This window comes from Zonotrichia albicollis, chromosome 1 (genome assembly GCF_047830755.1).
Source record: "Zonotrichia albicollis isolate bZonAlb1 chromosome 1, bZonAlb1.hap1, whole genome shotgun sequence".
Taxonomy (NCBI): Eukaryota; Metazoa; Chordata; class Aves; order Passeriformes; family Passerellidae; genus Zonotrichia; species Zonotrichia albicollis.
The window spans coordinates 64,513,080-64,532,599 of record NC_133819.1 but is presented as its reverse complement, the minus strand read 5'-3'; the positions used below and the strand labels follow the sequence as shown (position 1 = coordinate 64,532,599).

General features: G+C 38.6%; 1 protein-coding gene across 5 annotated transcripts in view; it reads right to left on the bottom strand.

Moving 5' to 3' along the window:
* The window catches only part of KIF13A (kinesin family member 13A), a 104,457-nt gene that overhangs the window by 10,295 nt on the left and 74,642 nt on the right, over positions 1-19,520 (bottom strand). For 3 of the 5 annotated variants that reach the window (XM_014275828.3, XM_074542962.1, XM_014275826.3), the window contains 19 exons: positions 18,484-18,694; positions 13,852-14,014; positions 13,071-13,211; positions 11,278-11,427; positions 10,964-11,128; positions 10,202-10,375; positions 9,514-9,665; positions 9,268-9,400; positions 9,029-9,175; positions 8,035-8,073; positions 6,640-6,739; positions 6,422-6,548; positions 5,244-5,299; positions 3,999-4,123; positions 2,741-2,917; positions 2,245-2,337; positions 1,264-1,416; positions 755-832; positions 195-242 (listed from right to left, as the gene is read on the bottom strand). In XM_014275828.3, coding sequence (XP_014131303.3) covers positions 195-242; positions 755-832; positions 1,264-1,416; positions 2,245-2,337; positions 2,741-2,917; positions 3,999-4,123; positions 5,244-5,299; positions 6,422-6,548; positions 6,640-6,739; positions 8,035-8,073; positions 9,029-9,175; positions 9,268-9,400; positions 9,514-9,665; positions 10,202-10,375; positions 10,964-11,128; positions 11,278-11,427; positions 13,071-13,211; positions 13,852-14,014; positions 18,484-18,694 — 2,432 coding nt within the window. The remainder of the gene's footprint in view (positions 1-194; positions 243-754; positions 833-1,263; positions 1,417-2,244; positions 2,338-2,740; positions 2,918-3,998; positions 4,124-5,243; positions 5,300-6,421; positions 6,549-6,639; positions 6,740-8,034; positions 8,074-9,028; positions 9,176-9,267; positions 9,401-9,513; positions 9,666-10,201; positions 10,376-10,963; positions 11,129-11,277; positions 11,428-13,070; positions 13,212-13,851; positions 14,015-18,483; positions 18,695-19,520) is intronic. The other 2 variants (XM_074542969.1, XM_014275827.3) reach the window with 1 other exon arrangement.

The window sequence follows — 19,520 nt, the reverse complement described above, 5'->3', positions numbered from 1 at the left end:
TTAATGCAAAATTATATGTAATGGGTGCAGAACTTCAAAGAAATATCAAGTAAATCAACTGCTTTCAATACTAGTAAAGGAAAATACTATTTCTATTTTCATTTTTTTTTCCCCCCCAGTTCTCAAACACGTCTTGCTTCTGGTGGGGGTGGGAAATCTGGGAATGTGAGCTGTTTGTTGCTATGTTTCCGTACCTTGTCATCTTCATCGCAAGCAGAAAGATCCAGTCGACTACAGGACACCTATGGAACACCAACAGACAGAATGACAAAATGCCTACCCCTGATTTGTGAGATGTAATACCTTGAGAAACACTATGATCATTTAGTCCTAATAACTGTTTTGCTTTCTCTTTTCAGACCACATTATATAAAAAGACATCTACATTTCTGCTGTATGAGTGAGTGAGAGAACACATAAAACGGAAACTACCCCTTATATCATGAAAAAAGTTAAAGGGATTTGGAGGTAAGAGTAATATGAATCAGGGCAGTTGTCATCCTGAACTACTTCCCAAATTGATATCCTTGTAAAAGAAGAAGAGTTTCAACCAACCCTCCCCTCTTTCCTGATAACTTTGTTATCTCCTACGACAGACAATTTTGGGGATGGGATTTCACTTCATGTCCACTTCCCCACAGGCTGGTTAGTCCCAGCACAGAGTAGTCATTACCATATCTCCTTGTGCAAGCATTACATCAGCACAGAGCCAGCAGCCCCTGCCCCATCCATGCTAATGACGAAGGCTCCTTACGTTGTGCACGTTCGGAGTGCTGATGCTCCTGCGGATGTTCCTGGCTTTGGTGGAGAAAGCCTCTTTGACAGTGACTGCCTGTGAAAAGAGAACAAAACACTAACAGCAATGCCATGGTCTCCTCAGGAGAACTGAGCAAGCAGGATAGCAACTTTTTTTCAGTGTAGCTAACAGCAGCAACCAGGGCTTGCATTCACAAATCTTAATTTGCACAGACAAGCACCAAAGCTCCTGTCTGAAATTCATTCTTTAGCCTTTGCTTGTTCAGGTTCTGAGTACTACCTCGTTGCCAACTTTTGTTACTACATCCACCACCCCTGGAAATTTGTATTTCACAGAACTTCATCTTACATCTATCTGTCCAGTGATCTCTAAAAAAAAAACCAACTGAAACAAAAAAAGCCACACAGTATTTTTAAAAGATCAGTCATCTCCTCTTGAATTCTCATAATCTCCTCTGGAATTCTCATAACCCAGTGCAAAGATTGCAAGAAACGCCTTTTTCTTGCCTGTCTTAGCCGTTCAAGGCTCAGGATGTTCTCCACTTGCAGCACACCACGAGTGTATTTCTCGATGTAGGTTTCGCCATCGGATGTGCCCTCGTTCTCGCTCCTTGCAGCCATCAGCGCTAAGGTCTCACGATCCTCAATTTCTTCTGTAGCCTAAAGTACAAGTTACACCATTCAAGGTTTCAAAAAGGAAAGCCAATTGTTTTAGCTCACTTTTTTGACCAGTTCAATCCAGAAATTAATTTCAATTGGGCATCTTAAACTTAACCAGCAAACCTAATTACAGTGAATGATCCAGGGTTGTTCCATAGAGATGCAAATGATGCTGAAGAGATCAAGCTTAGGAGAAGTTTTGAGCATTTGCTGCAGCAAATCACTTCTAGAAAAAATGCATATATAACCTGAAATTGTGTATGTAAAGGCACAACTAATGACAACTTCCTAGGCAAGGAAATGTAATTTCCTCCCTTAAAATATGCTGTGATTTCCCTAGAGTTTAAAATTTAAGTGGTGCAACAAAGTGACAATTACAGGGTTTCAAGACTGTTTATATTTTCATTTGTCCAGTTTGTTTACTTTTAAAATAAATTTTATAGTACATTTACAACTTTTACAAACTTTTTTTCTGTAAAAAGTAATTTATACACCTGTGAAACTCAGATTCCCAGTTATTCTGTTTCCACAAACCTGAACATTCCTCTGAGTACCCTCTATATTTTCCCCGTAGACACAAACAGGTTTTCAAAAATAATTTTACTACAAAAACTCAGTTAAATACAGTAGAAGAGAAAATAAAATCCCCACAGATTTCAACTGTTTAAACATAAATACAATCTCACACTGAACTTCAGTATATCCACTTTGGCAACCTGCCCCATAGCAGCAAAGCAGGACATTTACTTTCTAATCAGTATCGCCCACTGCAGTAGGTCAATTCCGTTGGTTTCTGTGAATTTGCCAGAGAAATATACTGTGATTTACCTTTGGTATATTGGATACTATTTCATAAGTCACTCCACAGGCATAATATATATTTTTCAGGGATATTCTCCTTTTCAGGCTCTGGGTAAAACTCTAGAAAGAAAGCAATTTTCAGTTACTGTTTTAATAATTATTATTTATGACATCCTAAGAAATAAAAAGGTGCGATGAAAAATCTGATTATAAATCCAATCAGAAGCATAAATTATAATTTATTAAATTACTTTTTTTAGCACTTATGATATTTTAAGCACTCTTTGCAACATTGTGCTCAGTACACAATGCTACTTAGTTCAATTAGCTAAAAAATGGACAGTTCAAAGAAATACATCAGTACACACTTCAGTGCAACCTATAAAAATCTGGTTTTCATTTCTTTCTCATAAGAACTGGGGAGACCAGACTCACAAAATTAAGCAAGCAGCTAAGAAAACACATTCATTAAATTAAGAATATGAAACAAAACAAGGAATAAAAGAATATATAAACTTATTACCTGCTTGTTATAGATGTTGGCTGCAATCCTTTTGCGTAATACCAGTTCCATTGCAGCAGGATGACTGAGCTGCACAGTGGTCTTCACTATTAAGTAAATTCTCTCATTTTGAGGAGTTACCCTATTGAGGTGCACTGAGTCATGGACAGAAGAGTCCCAGGCAGCAGTGGCTGAAACCTATGCAGACAAATTATGTGGAAGAAGGAAAGGATAATCAAAGATTATATTATTCTAAAAACAGGTATCATTTACAATGATTTAACATGAAGTAGAATAATTCCTTAATGAGAGAAAAATCACTCTAATTGAACAAAGTGGAATCAAATCTCCTTTCATAGTAAAGAATTTATCAGAAAAATCATAAAATAGGTGTTAAGATACTATAATAATAGAAGAGAAAATAATTATGACCACAATCCCTGCACTATGCAAACCTTGTCCCAAAAGGAAGTTTTCACATGTCTGGAGACAGAAAGGAAAGCAGAAGAAAGACGGGATGAAGGAATACAGATCCTACTGCTACTGCATTAGAAGTATATTAACTTCAATGTAAAATCTTCCATCTATGTTGGATTAGGTTAATAGCCCAGACAGAATAAACCTGCACCCATTCTGCAGAACTTTTTTTCCTTCCCTCTGTCTTCCCCCCAACTTTGGTGTCCTCTTTATTCTGGAAACGGTCTCTTAAACAATGGCCTGAGTGGTTGCAGGACATGGAAAGTGTCAGTTAAGAAATTCCAAAATGGATTCAGAACCATTAATTTTCAACAATTCCCAAACCGTATATTTAAAAACCAGTAATTACTAGCAGTAATTTGTAGTAATAAATACAATAATTTGTAGTAATTTGTACTAATAACTACAAATGAAAGAATTCTTATTTAAGTATTAAGCTTTGCCTAGTGCACACAATAAAACAAGTCATTTTCTCTGAAGAGTTAAGAGCCTGCAAGAGGAATGAAGAAGGAGTGAGGAAAGCAGGAAAAGGGATTTTGAGTCAGGCGGTTGAATAATTGTTTGCCAAGAGCTTAGACTTGTCATCTCTGAATTAAGGCAAAAGAGCTAACAAGTCATATCCTCTTAAATTCTAAATAATTAGGCTGGAAAATAAAGGCAGCACTAGATACAGATGGTACTTCTAAGACAAAAAATGGTAATAATAATAATAATTAAATACATAGAAGTAGGAAATAAAACATAAGAAGAAAGCATTGACACAAACTGCAGTTGTCAAAAAGGAGGCTTGCTAACAATTTACCTCATCATCACTGTGTTTTATGATCGGCAGATAAAAGAATGGGCTCCCATGCTCCTTTGGTAGTATTGAGTTAACTCCTGATGCATGGGGACCTATAAGTTGTTCATTGGCACTGAGGTCATCAGCTAATGAAACAAATGTGCAAAGAATGAAATAGTTTTATACCAAAGGATATGAATATATAGAGGCAAAATTGTAATAAAGGCCTATCCATATTTCATAATTCATTTAATCCTACTTAATTTATTACTATGCAGCATTTGCAGATGATTTCAGCATACAAAAGAAATGGAGAATAGCCGTTCTGCCTACATTACACTTTTAGCTGAACAAACAAAAGGTGTGCAATGACACAATGAACCTGTTTAAATATCCAGTTTGATTTTCTGTCTGCTAATCTCTACTGATAGTAAAAAAAAACAAAAAAGAAAACCAAATAACCCACAAACCACACTGAAAAAAACATTCCTTGTGAGCCCAGATGAAGGAAGAGCATATTTCACTTTCCAAAAGTATCAGCTAAAGCAGGTTATTGACACATTGCCTATATAAATATGTGTAATAGGCACTATTCCAGTGCTGGATGTGATAAGGCCTATAGATCCTCTTGTGCTTTATGTTCAGGTTTTTAATTAGACTTGCTTCCTAAACAGTCCTTAAATGTGGAGCTACCTCTAGTTTCTTGTTACTTACACTGTGTATCTGTGTCTTAAGAATACATATCAGTATTCTTCTTGCATTTAGAACTAAATATCTTCAAAGAGAGAAGACTTAGATTCTGTAAAAAAAGTTCATTATAACTCTAACACAGTGTTCATTAAATGAGCTGTTTAAAACTCTAGATCAGTGGACAAAGCTCTGAAAGCATTGGGAAATTCTCTATCAGTGCTTTAGTGACGTGAATTTGTATGTCAAAACACTTATAGGACTACTTCATCTGCTGTTTGATTCAAACTAAGCTTGCTTTCTTACCATATTTTCTGTGGTACAGCCTATCACTGAGTACAGTGATACTGTATTCCCAGACTTTAATCCTTACTCTAAAATAGTTGTGCTTAATTATGCCAACATACACAACCAGAAAAAACCAAAAGCACTTTAAAAGCCATATCAGACAATGTCATTGCCCGGACTTGTTTGATTTCTTACACCTTTCAAGTTCATTCTTCCATTTAAGCATTTATTGACCCAAACTAAGCCCCATTTCCCCCTCCACAAGTTTCCTAATCTGCTTTTACAACATACCGTTCAGATCAAGGAAGAGGACAGGGATATGTGTTTCCATTCCTGCAGGTGGAATCCTGAAACAAAACAAACTGCTGGCAACAAAGAAGGCAAATTCATACCTAAGCTAATTTGGGCAAACAGATCTCCATGCAATATTCATTAAGAGTAACCAATGGCTAAAGCTGTTAACATTCTGATGGCTACTCTGAATGCCTGTGTGGCACAAACAGCATTTTGTTTATCCACACACAGAGCTACATCTAGAGCTTTGCCAAAACTCAATTCACACTACACAGCATGCGGCAGTTGCTGTGAGGACCAGAGTTTTAAACATCCTGTTCTGCTCCTTACCAAGTTAACTGGTTGCAGTCATCTCACACATAAATGTCAGCACCCTCCAAACAACGGGATATGTAACTACTAGCAGTCTTTATATCCATAAACACACTTTCAGCTATATGTTCACAGCATGCTTCAGGTGGATAAGGGGGAAAATGGCAAGAAAAGAGTATTGCTACATTATTCCCCGAATACTATTGGAGACATTAGTGTACACTTGATTAGAGGAGTATTTCTTGTCCCTTCTTTCCCAAACCTAACATGTTGTATTCCTCATTTTTGCATGTCAGCTGCAAAGATCTTAGTTAAAACACAAATTTAAATGTGTTTTAAACTAAGATGAACTAGTTTAGTTCTAGTTCCAGAATCAGAACTAAAGAGAACTGTATTACAACACTATAGTTCTCTTTAGCTCTAGTTCTAGAACTAAAGAGAAATATATTACAAATTCAGATGAAACAGAGAACACAACCTTTGAAATCAGTTTCTTCCCTCTCTACCCTTTATCAATGACATCATCACGTGTTCTACCATTCATCTTTCAATCATTCCTTTTCTGAAAGGAATCAAACTACTGGATAATTTTCCCAATTTTATAAAATTGCAAAATACTATATTATATTCAAAGGTGATTTTCAAACCTTGAAAGCTATTTCAAAGCTACCTCATGTAATATCTTAGCTAAGCAAATCTTTCTCACATTCAGAACAGCACCTGACCTTCTAAACTTTCTGTCAGCTGAATGCAGTTTGTAGTATCACAGGAGAACACTCCAGAACATCCTTAGATTTGTAACTTGCAGAATACACAGTTTATGAACAAAAAGCCGGCAACTCCAGTGACTTTTCTGAACATACCAATTTGCGGGGGCACCGGGAATTCCACTGCCTGGTGCTGGAACAAACACTGCATTCCTCTCTTCCGTCAGCCCCACCCACTGCTCCACCAGCCGGGCTTCTCGCTCTATATCATCCTCTGATTTTTCTGTGGTGAGAGAGATTAGGACTACAGATGAGGCACACTTTTTGCGGTATAGGGCATAAAGTACTTATGAGAGAGACTTCAAGCTGCAAACCTTGCTTGTTGCTGATCTTTTGGATCTGCTCATCTAAGTATTCTCTGCGTTTTATTAATGCCTCAGACCACCTTTCTCGTACACAGTTCAAATCTTCTTCCTAACATGGAAATAGAGAAGAAGGTCATGAGACTATGTGGGTAAGAATAAAGGGCAGTGGTAATTTAACCAGAAATTTTGTGGTAATTTAACCAGAATTTACATTAAATGGCTTGCACAACGCAGAAAACTCTTTTCCCCCGAATGACATGCACACTGATTAAGTACCTCATCGCCCACAAAGGGAATTTTATTTACTTTCAAGTTTCAGATTTCAACAGGAGAAAAGAAAATGTGACTGCCTCTGCTGCTGAACAGATTACACACCATGGGCTAATTACTCACAGAAGTGGCAATCAAACTTTTGATTAGCATATGGAAGAGGAAAACCCAGTATCATCAGTTGATCATAAGCTCTCCTGAAGATTAGACAGGTCAGTACGCCCTCAAATCTGCACAAAATTCCATTGCTAGCAGCTGCTATCAGTGCAAGTAAAAGATTTCTCATGCAAACAAAACCCATCATGCAATCATGCTTTGTGGTATCACAGAAAATCCAGTTGGCTCTTCTCTGTGATATGTCAGGAAGCACATAAACAGCCCGCAAGAAGTTAGTACCTTAAATTATATTTTTGAGATTGCTAGGAAACTTAACACATCATTTTAAGGGATGTCAGCATTCTCACCTAACTGGTTTTACTTCTGTTGGACTGCCTATTAAAAAGAAGTCTGCTGTGTAGAAATCTAAAATTTATTTTACTGGGGGGGGTGGATTTCCTCTTCTGCTCTTTGTCACCTTTGAAAATGAGTCTTCTGTTACACTGTATAAATTGTGCCTTATCACACAGGAAAACAGGGTCGAGAGTGGGTTTTGTGCAGTTAAAAGAAAATTGCTTCACTGAGGCTTCTGTATCTACCCCCATTCACATCCTCCACTCTCACTCAAGCATTTCAGAAAACTGCACAACATAAAGGGCTATGGTATTTTTTTAGAAAACAAAATATCTTATGCTGCATAATTTGCCTGGAAAAGATGCCTGCAGCTGCTGGTTCTTTTCCCTGTGATATTCATCAGAAACTGCTTTCATTCTAAATAAGTTTGGAAGCTTTTATTCTCATAGCAATTCATGTAGCCAGTTAGGAGAGCTGACTGCAGAGTACTAGAGAAGAGAGGACACTGTAAGAGTATAAAGTCACAAGGTAAACTGAAATAGCAGTGTTTTATAGCCCAGGTAGCCTCTACAATGCTCAGCACGTGTGTATTCAAAGCCGCTTTTGCTTGCTCATTTGAGAGTTGCTGGCCATTAGCATTAGCTGTGCCCCATGCCGCAGGATTGACAGCAAGAGCAGCAATACCTGGTAACTATCCATATCACCACCATCATCCTCCTCCTTCTGGTAGGAGAAAATACATTTTGTAAAACATAAAACCCATGCATTTCACTCAACAGAAATTAACACAAACAACCCAAAACGCGAATACCAACATTTCTGCCACAAACTTGTAAAATGTTAAAATCACAACACTGAAATAGCTAGTCTTATTAAAAGTAGAAAACAAAATTTATTACACTGTAGCAGGTCAGCAATTATTTGAGTATTAGTGAATATGTTTATTTTAAAAATAAAATAATGAAAATCGCCACAGAATCCAGTCCCAGAAAAATGATTGAGTAAGCAGATCACTGATCTCAAGTTTTACAGTTTTATCTGTATCCAAGGTTAGAATTATTTGTGGAACTGAATGCAAACCTTCTTCAAAAGGCACCTTGCTTCCCTGGGTGGCCCATTCCACTTGTTCTTTGCCATCACTGTTAAAATCATGGTTTATTTCCAATATGAATTTGTCCAGTATGAGCTGAAATAATTGATGCTGCTTAAGGACTTCCTTGGCCATGTGGAATAGTCCTTTCACATTCAGTGACAATCGGTTTTGATTCTTATCAATAACAATTTGGTGCTTTTCAAAAAGCTAAATAGTGTCTCACTACATTTTCTCTAATAAATTTCTTTTTTTTTTTGCTTTTCCCCTCCTCAACTTTCACCATCTCTGGAAGGGAGGAAAACTAATAGCACTAGGAATCTAGTATTAATCACCTCTTTACACAAAGGTAAAAACAATTCCCATATTCCTTCTGCCCTGCCATACTTGGTAGTTTATCAGTCATAAATAGAGTTGTAAGCAAAAAAAAACCAGGTTTAGCACCAGAGACTCACGTTACTTGTATTAACCTCAAGCACGTGTAAAACTGCATATCATGTACCAGTGTGCTAAGGCCACTTTTGGAATTGTGTTGAGCTGGGTCTAGAGCAGCAGAACTACACCAAACTGAGACATTAACTGCCTTACCTGGTAGCTGTCCAAGCCTCTTTGCAGTTTGGTTGATCTGGCAGTCACCCCACCTACAGAGACTGAAAGAATTGCTTCTACCATGAGAGGCAACGTTCCTGAATGCTGCACGGGTTTCACTGTCACCTGAACTCTGCGAGAATGACCCTAATCAGGAAATTGAGAGGGAGAGAAAAACTAAGAATAAAATTTAAAAATTAACTTAAGCATGAATAAGATGGCAAGGAAAAGATACATACCTGCCTAAGCTGGAAAATTCCCCCTGTGTTTACATCTTTTGCCTGATGGAGTTCAACTGCAGTGTATTCACCCATCTCATTCAATTCTTGTATGGAAATCCACATTTCTATTCTTCGAGTTACTTCATTCCATCTAAAAAGATATCCCCATAAAAACTCATGGTTGCCTCAAAGTATTTGTGCACTGCAGGTATTACAAAACTTATAACAAGTTGATGGAAGCATTCATTTGTAATTCATTCGTACCTGTCTCTCAGCGTCCTAGTTTTTGCATGAAGAGAATCAACTTCCCAAACAGAGCTGCCATTGCCAGTACATCTGTGACCCCACACCTCAATAGCAAGAGCTCCTTCTGAAATGAACTCCAAAAACTCCTCAGTGACATTCACCACATAGTCCTAGCAATGAGAAAAACAAATCACATTCAATCATATTAAACAATTGCATCTCCTCAACTTGCTTGTAAGGACACAAACAACTAACTTCCTGCCTGATCAACCATACAGTTTGCACCACAAAGCTTCACTCTGAACATGAAAGTTGTAAAACCTCATCATCTCAGCAATTCATGCTCCTGCATACCACATTTCATCATAAAAGTGATGTCTCAGCTCCAGTGATCTCTTTTAAGCTACTGAGCTTATCAAACAAGTATATAATCAGCTGTCATTATATAAATGATAGATTTCTCCATACATTAAATTCACATCTGAATTTCAAAGATCCCTAATCAAAAGATCTTTTCCTTTTGCCACATTTTGAAGAAGTGATGAAGTGAAATATTAAGGCATTCTGAAGCATAGTTAAAAGTCATTAGTTAGATGACTTGACTCCCTCCTTCTTCTTCCCCAGCAAAACAAGGCTCAGACCCCAAACAGTTTCTCTCAAACATATGATCCTCCTGGTAACACTGTTTCATAATAAAAATACTTACCTTACAGTGAGAGAAGGTCACTGTAAAATGAGCATCTTTGCTCTGAGGTGAAGGCACATCTGGATCTACTACTGGTGCTGCTACTGTTGACTCACATTGATCCCAAAATGTGTATTGACAAAAGACAAAATTAGAGAGATTGGGTGGCAGTCCGGTTGCCTCTTTTATTTTTACCTGAGGAGACAAAATAGATATTGTCATGAATATGTCTGCTTCCTCTTCAACAGCAAATTGAGAACCATCAGCCAAGAAGAAGTTTTAAAGGATAGTAAGGATGCTCCCATTTAGGAACATCCTTAAAAATATGATTTTCTGTATATGTCTACATATACAGAAATGCAGACATAAGGACCTCACCCATGTACATGTTTCATTGGGGGAAGCTGATACGCTTGAGTGGAGAATGAAATACTTTATCACAAAAGAAATTAAATTCATACACCACCCATAGATACTACATTAGATGATCAAACTACAGGAGATTAGTGACAGGGAAAAACTGTTTCCCCTTCTGTGTCTGTAAAGGATTGTCCTTGTAATACCAGTATTTATGGTGCAGATGCGCATCTACTGGAAACTAAAACAAATTAAATGAGCTACTGGAAACCACTGACTGGCCTACCCTGAGCTGGAACAAGAGGAGTCCTTTCAGGGACTTTTCAGCCAGCAATAGTAGTCTACATAGCCTAGTACTTTACATCAGACTGACTACATAGGTACAGAGCCTTGAAACTGTACACTTCATCAGGTGTTGTCACTCACCCTACAGGAGAGCTTTTTCGCTCTGTGAATAATTTCTCCGTTGTTATCCATGACTTCCAGACTCCCACTCTCACTGGAGTTCTCAGATGAGTCATCTCCTTCCACCACACGTTCTGGGACAGACCCGGTGACACGCATTACTTCAACGTGCAGCCGCCCTGCCACCTGAAGGCAATTACACAGAGAACATACAAGGCCCCTTGAAAAACACTCATTCACTGGGGAACAAGACAGCAGGCACCATTTGCCTGCTAAAGCCCTAAGGAGCACAGAGAGTCCTGCAGGAGCTCTCAGAGTGCCCAGCCCGGCCCTACCTCGCCCTGCTGGCTGATGATGGGCACGGCGTACTGCAGCTTCACGTCGTAGAAAAGGCACTCCAGAAACACGTTGGCGACGCCAATCAAGTTGTGGTTCTCCTGCGCTTCGTAGAAAGGATCACCTCTCTTGCCAATCAGCTTCCTTATCTGTTTTAGAGATAATGAAAGAGATGTCACAAAACCACCAGTGTGGGAACAGGAGATCAAGTAACCTCATAGTATTAAAAGATCGTGGCACAAAAATTACTCCACTACCCATCTTTGTTCCTTCCTGTTACACAGGCAGAAAGAGACTAGAATCATAGTACAAATTTGAAATGAAATCTTTGAGATGAGACATTATATAATCCTTTCTTTACTAAGGGATATAATAATATGATAGCCTGCATATTTTAGCAATGTCAAGGCAAAGCAAACTTTACCATGAGCAGTCACAGTAGTCATTGATTTCAAGATGTTTCACCTTTTCTGCTCTGTTTATACTTCCTAAACAAGAAGTCAAACCATTCTCATGTTGTGCTGGTCTGGCTGCTACCAGCACAAGGGCAAAGGGAAGGTGCAGGATGATTCCTACTTAAGTCAACAAGTGTTCTTATGACTCCTATAGAGCTGAGATCACACCTGCAGCATTCCCCATACAGCCACAAAGAATTCATGCAGATTCCTAGCACAATATGCACTCCTCAGTGAATTTGTTAGTTCCTTCCCTTCTTCTCCTCTTTTGTCTTCAACACATGCATTTGACCTACGTGTTTCTATGTAGCACATAGAACACATGCATTATGGACGACATAGGTCATGGAAAGAATGATCCTGGCTCAGGCAGACATAATGTATTCAAATATGTGCTATCAGTTCTTACTAAAGTCAGCAGCAAAATCATCGTTGTCTTCAATGGGCACAGATGAAGTGCTTGACCTCCCCTGTGTTATGATTTTAGAGATTCCCATTGTCCCGTCCAAAGCATGTAACAAAGGCACAAGAGTTGTTCAAACATATTTAAGAATTATTCTTGATACAAGTAATTTAGGTGCTTCCTAACAGCCAGCAGACAGCAAGATATATTTCCTATGCACTTCTACCTGGATGCTTAGATGATGTCTTCTGGAATACCAAATATCATATCTCTTTCTAGTAAAAAAGCAAGTTTTTGGCAAATATCATGCTTATCTGCCAAGGCTAATGTGCTACTTAAATTCTCACAAAACCTCACTGGGTTTTGACAGAAATGCTGATGAGACCAAGTATCTCCAATTGATTTCTTCCCTGCTTTAAGGCTGGGAAATATACAAATGAAATTAAAGAATATTTCATAATTTAAAATCAACTTTTATCCCACTACTATGTTCTGCACCTTGAGTATGTTCTGCACTTAAGCAGCATCCTTGTTAGCTTTGACACACTAAATAACTGTATTTCTGATGCAGCTTGCTGCTTCCATTCAGAGCTGGTGGTCATCTGCATGCCAGGTAAACATATGCTCTTAGTGGCATTGTGAGTCACTACCTCAGCACAATTATATCTGACATCAGCACACTTAACATCTGAAAACACAAGTGAGATAGGACATAACTGTGTTTTATTATGCATGGGGATTTTGAATATTTAGTATTATAACTGGTTTTGTTCCAGGTTTTTGTTTGTTTTGGTCTTTAAAAAAAAAAAAACCAAACCATGGTACCCTATCCTTTCATATACAAAGTCACTGCCCTTGCTGTCTATAACATATTAAAAGGGGTTTAAAGAAAACAAACTCAATCTTTGATCCATTTCAAGAACACATAAATTACCTCAGGAATTTTCTCCTTCCATTCTTGATAGAGGTCTCTCATGTCAATCAATTTGTTCTCTAGTTTCTCAATAGTCCACACTTGAGTACCTTTTCCTTTTCTTCTCACTTGAATTGCAGGCTCGCTTACTATTGCACCCCTCTAAATCAGAGGAAAAAACAATCAGTGCAGGGAACGTGCATGTAATAGTTTAACTCTTCACTCAAACTGCACTAGAAAGGAATAAAATACAGAACATGCAGCTTCTCTCTGCATGCCAGTCATGCTGCTTCTGTCCTCAGACACAGCATGGCCTACACACATCTCTGAGCATCCACATCTCTTTATCCCTCCCATGGTCTCATGACCACTCCCACAGGAACATTAACATACTCAATCAAAACCCTTAGGACAAGTATATTTTCCTAACTGCTATCATATTTACAGCAGCACTGTAAAATCCTTTAAGACACAAAATTGTAGGAAACTGTACCAAAACCCATTAACTTCTGCAGATAAAACTAAAATGCAGGTTCTGCAGCAACAGAACACAAATGTCTGTTCATATGCATTGCACATATGGTGATTGCACACTTGAAAACAGCAAGTACTTAATTCTCTGTTGCCATTTTTACTTAATTACTCACTTTCAGTATATTAATCAGGTAGTACTTCTATTTTTCCTATGCATAATCTAACAAAACTAACATTTTATTGGCTCAAACTGGATGAATGTTAGTTACATACGTCTACAAAGTTTAACCACAAAGCTACATTTTCCACCATTCTTTGTTAGCATTACCTTTTTGTTGGCACTGAGGTTTTCAGCAGGGATCTGAAGTGTTACTTGATAATCTGTTAGTTTACTCATTTCTTCTGCTAAGAAGTTTGCTTCTCTCACCAGAGTATTTGCCTTTACTATTTGCTCTCGAAGTTTAGCCAGGCTCTGTCGAAACAATTCATCCCTGTGGTGCAGTAGGTAACATGAAAAATACACAGAAACCTATTTCTATTATTGGAAAGCTGCAAATAGAGATGCTAACAAAGGCTTTTCTGAAACAAGTTTAAGAGGAAATGCTGAATAGCACTGTGTCAGTGAACATAAAACTCACACAATTTTATTGAGGGAAAGCAGTGATCACATATTAAACAAACAAATTACTGTTGAGGCATGTCTAGTACGGTGATGCCCAAATAAAAGGTCACAGTAATATGGGAACTGGTACAGTGATGATTTGTTTAAAGCCTTGAGGACATTTCAAATTTTCAAGAAATGAAATAATTGCAGCTGTCTTTGCCTTTAGTCTGGAGTCCTGTTCCAAAGAATCTACCAGTCCCAACATGTGAGATTTCACCTTGATAAAACCTGCTCTTCCTCAGACCATAATGTCAGAATCTGCATTCACTGCAGGCCATCTTTGTATCACTCCAAGGGCTTTGCAGTGACCACAGACCTCCCCACACTTACTCAAGCACAGACATTAAAAATATATAAATAAAAAAACTTAAATCCTATTTACCCAAGGTATCTTTTAAGTAACAGATGAATGAGCACAGATTAAAGCCTGTGCACTCAGTTTCTGGACAAATTCCAAAGAGGTTTCTCAGGCCTGTCTGAGCAAATCTACTCTAACACAACACCTGGCAAACCTGCTATGACACATATTATACATACACCTGTGTACCAAGATATGCCCTCACCTGGGATTCTCATCTTTAAATTACCTTTTTAAATGATCATGATTATCCTCTGAGCAAAGCTCATTCTGCCTTCTTTGTAATCTCAACAGCACTTACTGTGTCTCACCACCTTTATAAAACTCAAGATCAAACTCTGGATATTTCAGTCACCAGCTCTCCCCTGTATGATTTTTTAGCTTTTCAATGCAAAGTCCTATTGAAATATGGTACATGTTGAGCAATACACTTCTCATTTCTATGAAACACATTAAATTATACACAACTGTAGGAGGAATAAAGGCCTTCCTATGAACACAGGCAAAGTTTGCCTGCTGCTAACACGCTTCAGTCACCAACAGAATTCTAGTTGAGTGGTTATCTTTTTCTAAAAAATCCATTAGGAAGGCTAATTCAAACCACATTTTGACAGTCCTCTGATACCACAACCAAAGTGGTAAACATCCAGCACTGTTAGCAAGCAGCCCTGAATTTTAGTGCCTTCAACATGCTAAAACATGCAGCTTTGGCTCTCTCCCCTACCCAGCCTAGGTTTGCAACAGTGGTGGGTTTTATTGGGTCTTAAATAGCTACTATTGTAGGTGGATTTTTAGTAACTTCCTCCATATCTCCTCCCAGCATTAGATGGAAAATTCCTTTCTCTCTGCCTCTTGCTTCTGTTATCCAGACTATCAAAATTAAATAAGCAATTCAAGACCATAAGAGTGACACATTCCACAGACAGTCATAATTCTGGATTCGGCAAATTAAGGTAGTCAAAACTTAAACCCCAAGAAAGTATTTGATATTGAGAGTGTACCACACCCACAACCACTGTAAAACAAATGCCTAACTTGGGAAACAGCAGGCAGCTTTTATCTGTATGTAAGTGCTGTAAGAACCATTGGATCCAGCTACAGCCAGTCACTTCCTTAATCTGGGACACCAGCTCTGGGACATCAGCATCTTGGAAGTTTTTTGGGAGGCTCCCACACCAGTCTTACCTAGATTCTTGAGAAAGAAATGGTTTAAGACTGTAAGGCAAACTTACAAGTAACTCAACCAATTATTATGGGCAGTTCTTATAACAGTTACGTTTTTCTGCATACAGCTGTGCCAGAGCCTTTCCAGAAAGTTAAGGGAAAAAAAGCACTTCAGACAGGATTTCTTAATTCTCACTACATTAAACATATGACCACTAGGGTAACATAAGCTCCACTAGGGTATTAACTGGAGCAAATATTCATTGAACATGAAATCTTGAAATAATCATTTAAGCCAGACAAGGAGAAACAACTGACACTCACTGCCACCTCAACAAATAAAATTTGTTTGAAGTTACAATGGGTTAACTTTATGCCAACAGGATTTAAAACCAGGCCAGGTATCACCTGGCCTTCCACAGTCAGCAGAAAGTGGGAATAACCTCTGTGCAATGTGTTCCAGCTGATCTGACAGATACAGCCTCATGCCCACATCTGATACCTATCAAATTAATTCTGCTGCCTGATCCAGTAGAGCCCAGCTTTATTTGCAACAGCAACAGAGAGGCAGCTAAAACTGCACCAATCAAATCCCCTGCAACCCAGACTCTTGGAACTTTTGCACATTTTTCACATCCAGTCTTCCCATTCTTCCCAGGATTTTTTTGCCCTCTGGCCAGTTGGCTGGTAAACATCCTCTCAGCAACATGTTGCCATGCTTTCCCAGCAGAAACCACTCAAAGATTTTTTTTTTTTGGTTTCTTATTTAAGATGATTCATTTTCCCCCCATTTTTCAGCAGCCAAAACCTCTTCTAGAACTACAAAGAAATAAAAAGTGTATCTAAGAGGGTCTTCTGGAGGACAAGAAAATGATAATGATTTTTTCCAGAAAACTGCTTATTCAATGGCAGTGCCACCTAAACATTATCAGACTCCTCATGGATCACTCCAAAGAGAATCCATTCTCCTTTTCTTTACAATGCAGCAAAGTACAGGCTTCAAACAATTCAACAGTTATACAGAGTAAAGCATTCACCCATGAAATTCAGAGGCAAAACTTGTTCAAAGCACAGCTCCTCCTCAGAAACATCTAACAACTACTGAGAAGTGAAAGCTGATGGAACACCTAGCCTTGATATCACCCCAGATTGTCTTTTTTGTGATTACGTGGTTATGGTAGGTAATTTTAAGAGAATCAATTGCCATCTTCTCATCACAGCTCTCAAGGACAGGCAAGTTTTTTGCTACTGCCTTTTCCCTTCTGCTGCATCACTTCAGAGGTACTGCCTCCCCTGCCAGTAAGCCCAGTTCTCTTCTCTGCTACTGCAGTGCATTATCAATGATTTCTGGATGGCCTTGCTGTGCTCAAAGCAGTTCTGAACAGAAAGGCCTCCAGCTAACACATTTCTCACTCTTGTGCAGCCCTAAAAGAGTCTGCAAATCCCAACCATAACTCTGTGACATTTTACATTCAGTTCCCAATGATTCTGTTTTTAGCTTTTACAGGGGCAAACAATATTTTAATTAATGCTGAATCATAGAACTACTTCTCCCTACACTTGCCATGAAAAACATTCTAGTCATTGCTAGTCAACAGTTAGCTATTTGTTTAGGTTTTTTTTCCCAGGCTCAACTGGGCAGAAATTACAAAACAAAATCTTGCACAAAAACTAAACCAAGATCTGTTCTGTTCTATTTCTAACATTCTCAATTGAAAGCTGCAAACCAATGTTGACTATCTGGGTTTAGATCCCTCTTGTAAATTGATTTGGTTTTTTAATGGTGAAGAATAAAGCAAAAATAATTACATTAAAAAAGAGCACTCAAACTCACTACATACAGAAAAAAATCCCACTGAGTGAATAAGAAAGCTTCTGTTTTAAAAGAAACGGATGAAATAAATTTACAAGAAACCTGTTAGAACATCTAGACATTCTTCCTGATGAATAAGCCCAATGACAGAATACTCACTGGTATTCAGAAAACTTAAATCATCTTGGTTGCTGCCCCTTGAACTTCTCTCCGTGGAGCTGGCATCCTTCTCTCCTCAATCACACCAAGAACAAACTTCTTCCATTGTCGTAAGTGCTCTGCTCACATCTTCCTAGAGTGCATGCTAACTGTTCCCAACCTCATTATGGTCTTTCACCAAGGCTGCATTCAGGTGCCTGCTATTCCTTTGCAAAGAGGCCAATTCACCTCATGGCAAGCCTTTAACTTCCTAAGCAGCTCAACCAGAGCAATTGTCTCCTAAAGCTGGGCTTACGTTTAGAAACACAAATGTACAAACATATACGGATCCCCATTCTCTGTACTTTTTATGGTTCTCTGATTGCAAACTATTACTGCTCTCGTATACTTGCAAAACACAATACTCTTTACTGGACTCTTTAGTCTTAGTTGACAAATTTACCTTTCAGCACAATTTTTTCCTTTCTTTCATGAACTAAAACAATACTTGCTAAACCAAACGTTTCAATAAGCAGTTTTCAAGTTAAAAAAAAAATTAGAAACAAAGCAAAAAACCACACAGAAGACCGACCTATAATACCGCTCAAAAAAGCGAAAATTTTATGTCTTTTGTGAGTTAAATCTTGCACATGTTAAACATCCCAGCTCAGCTCTAAACAAAATGCTAACACTGTGGTGGAAGCGCAGATCTTATTCTGCACATCTGCTCCACAAAAAGAGACGGATTTTGGATGCATGGTTCCAGCCACACCTTTCACCATTTGCAGTTCCTACTACTTTGTTTTAACTCCAGTATTCTCACCTCTCCTCTGTCCAGAGGTTGACTTTCTGCTGTGCAGCCTGGGCAGTGTAGGACAGCCTGTCGCTGCCGTGCTGGTGCTGCCTCTCTGGGGAGAGCTGCTGCCGCAGCAGCTCCAGCTCGCGCTCGTACATCACCCGCTGCTCCTCCAGAGCGCTCCGCTTCTCCTCCAGGTACTGCTTCTCCAAGATCTGCACCACATTTTGTACTGGGTCTAAAGGAAGGGAAGGAATAAAAAAACCAGAACAAATCCCCCAGAAAACATGAGAAAATGCCATTTCAGCATTACAGGACACCCATTATTTAGTTGGTAACAGCAATAAACATACCCGAGTCTGCAAACACAAATTGCACACCAATTTACTAAATATTGCATTAAATAGATAAATCCAAACTAAAATTAAAAAACAAATGGCATGCAAAAGGCTAGAACAATGGTTAAGACCCTTGTCTATTGCACATTTAAGTGCTGTGTATTTATAATATATTCCAGAATCCCAGTAGGAAAAAAAAAAAGGATGGAAAAGGAAACAAATTAATAAGAAAACAAAGCAAAACACAAGGGAAGATGATGTTAACCAGAGGAGGAAATGACTTAAGGAAGTAAAAAGCAATGTACTTTCTCTGTTTTGGCAGAGAATGAAACACATTGGAGAGCTGCAGATGAAAACCTAGACAAACAAATGGTCTGACTGGTCACACATTACACTGCACTAATGTGCTGCACGGCGCTGAGGCAGACAAAATATGTCCTGGGGGGCCTTCTGCATTTAGCTTCACAAACCTCATTTTATCTTGGTATCAACACAGAACAAATATCCATTTGGATATTCAATCCTGAAAAAACTGCTTGTGTCAATCAGCTAGGGATAAAAGTGAAGTGCACTCAAATGAATGAAACATTACTCTGTCTGTTCCCAGGGTTAGGTCCCATGCCTGTGCCTCTGAAAGAGCCATTTAATAGAGCAAGCTCTGTGTACTACCAGTCTATATACCTGGCTCGTGCACACATCTCTGACAGCTCAAAAAAGTGGTTTGCA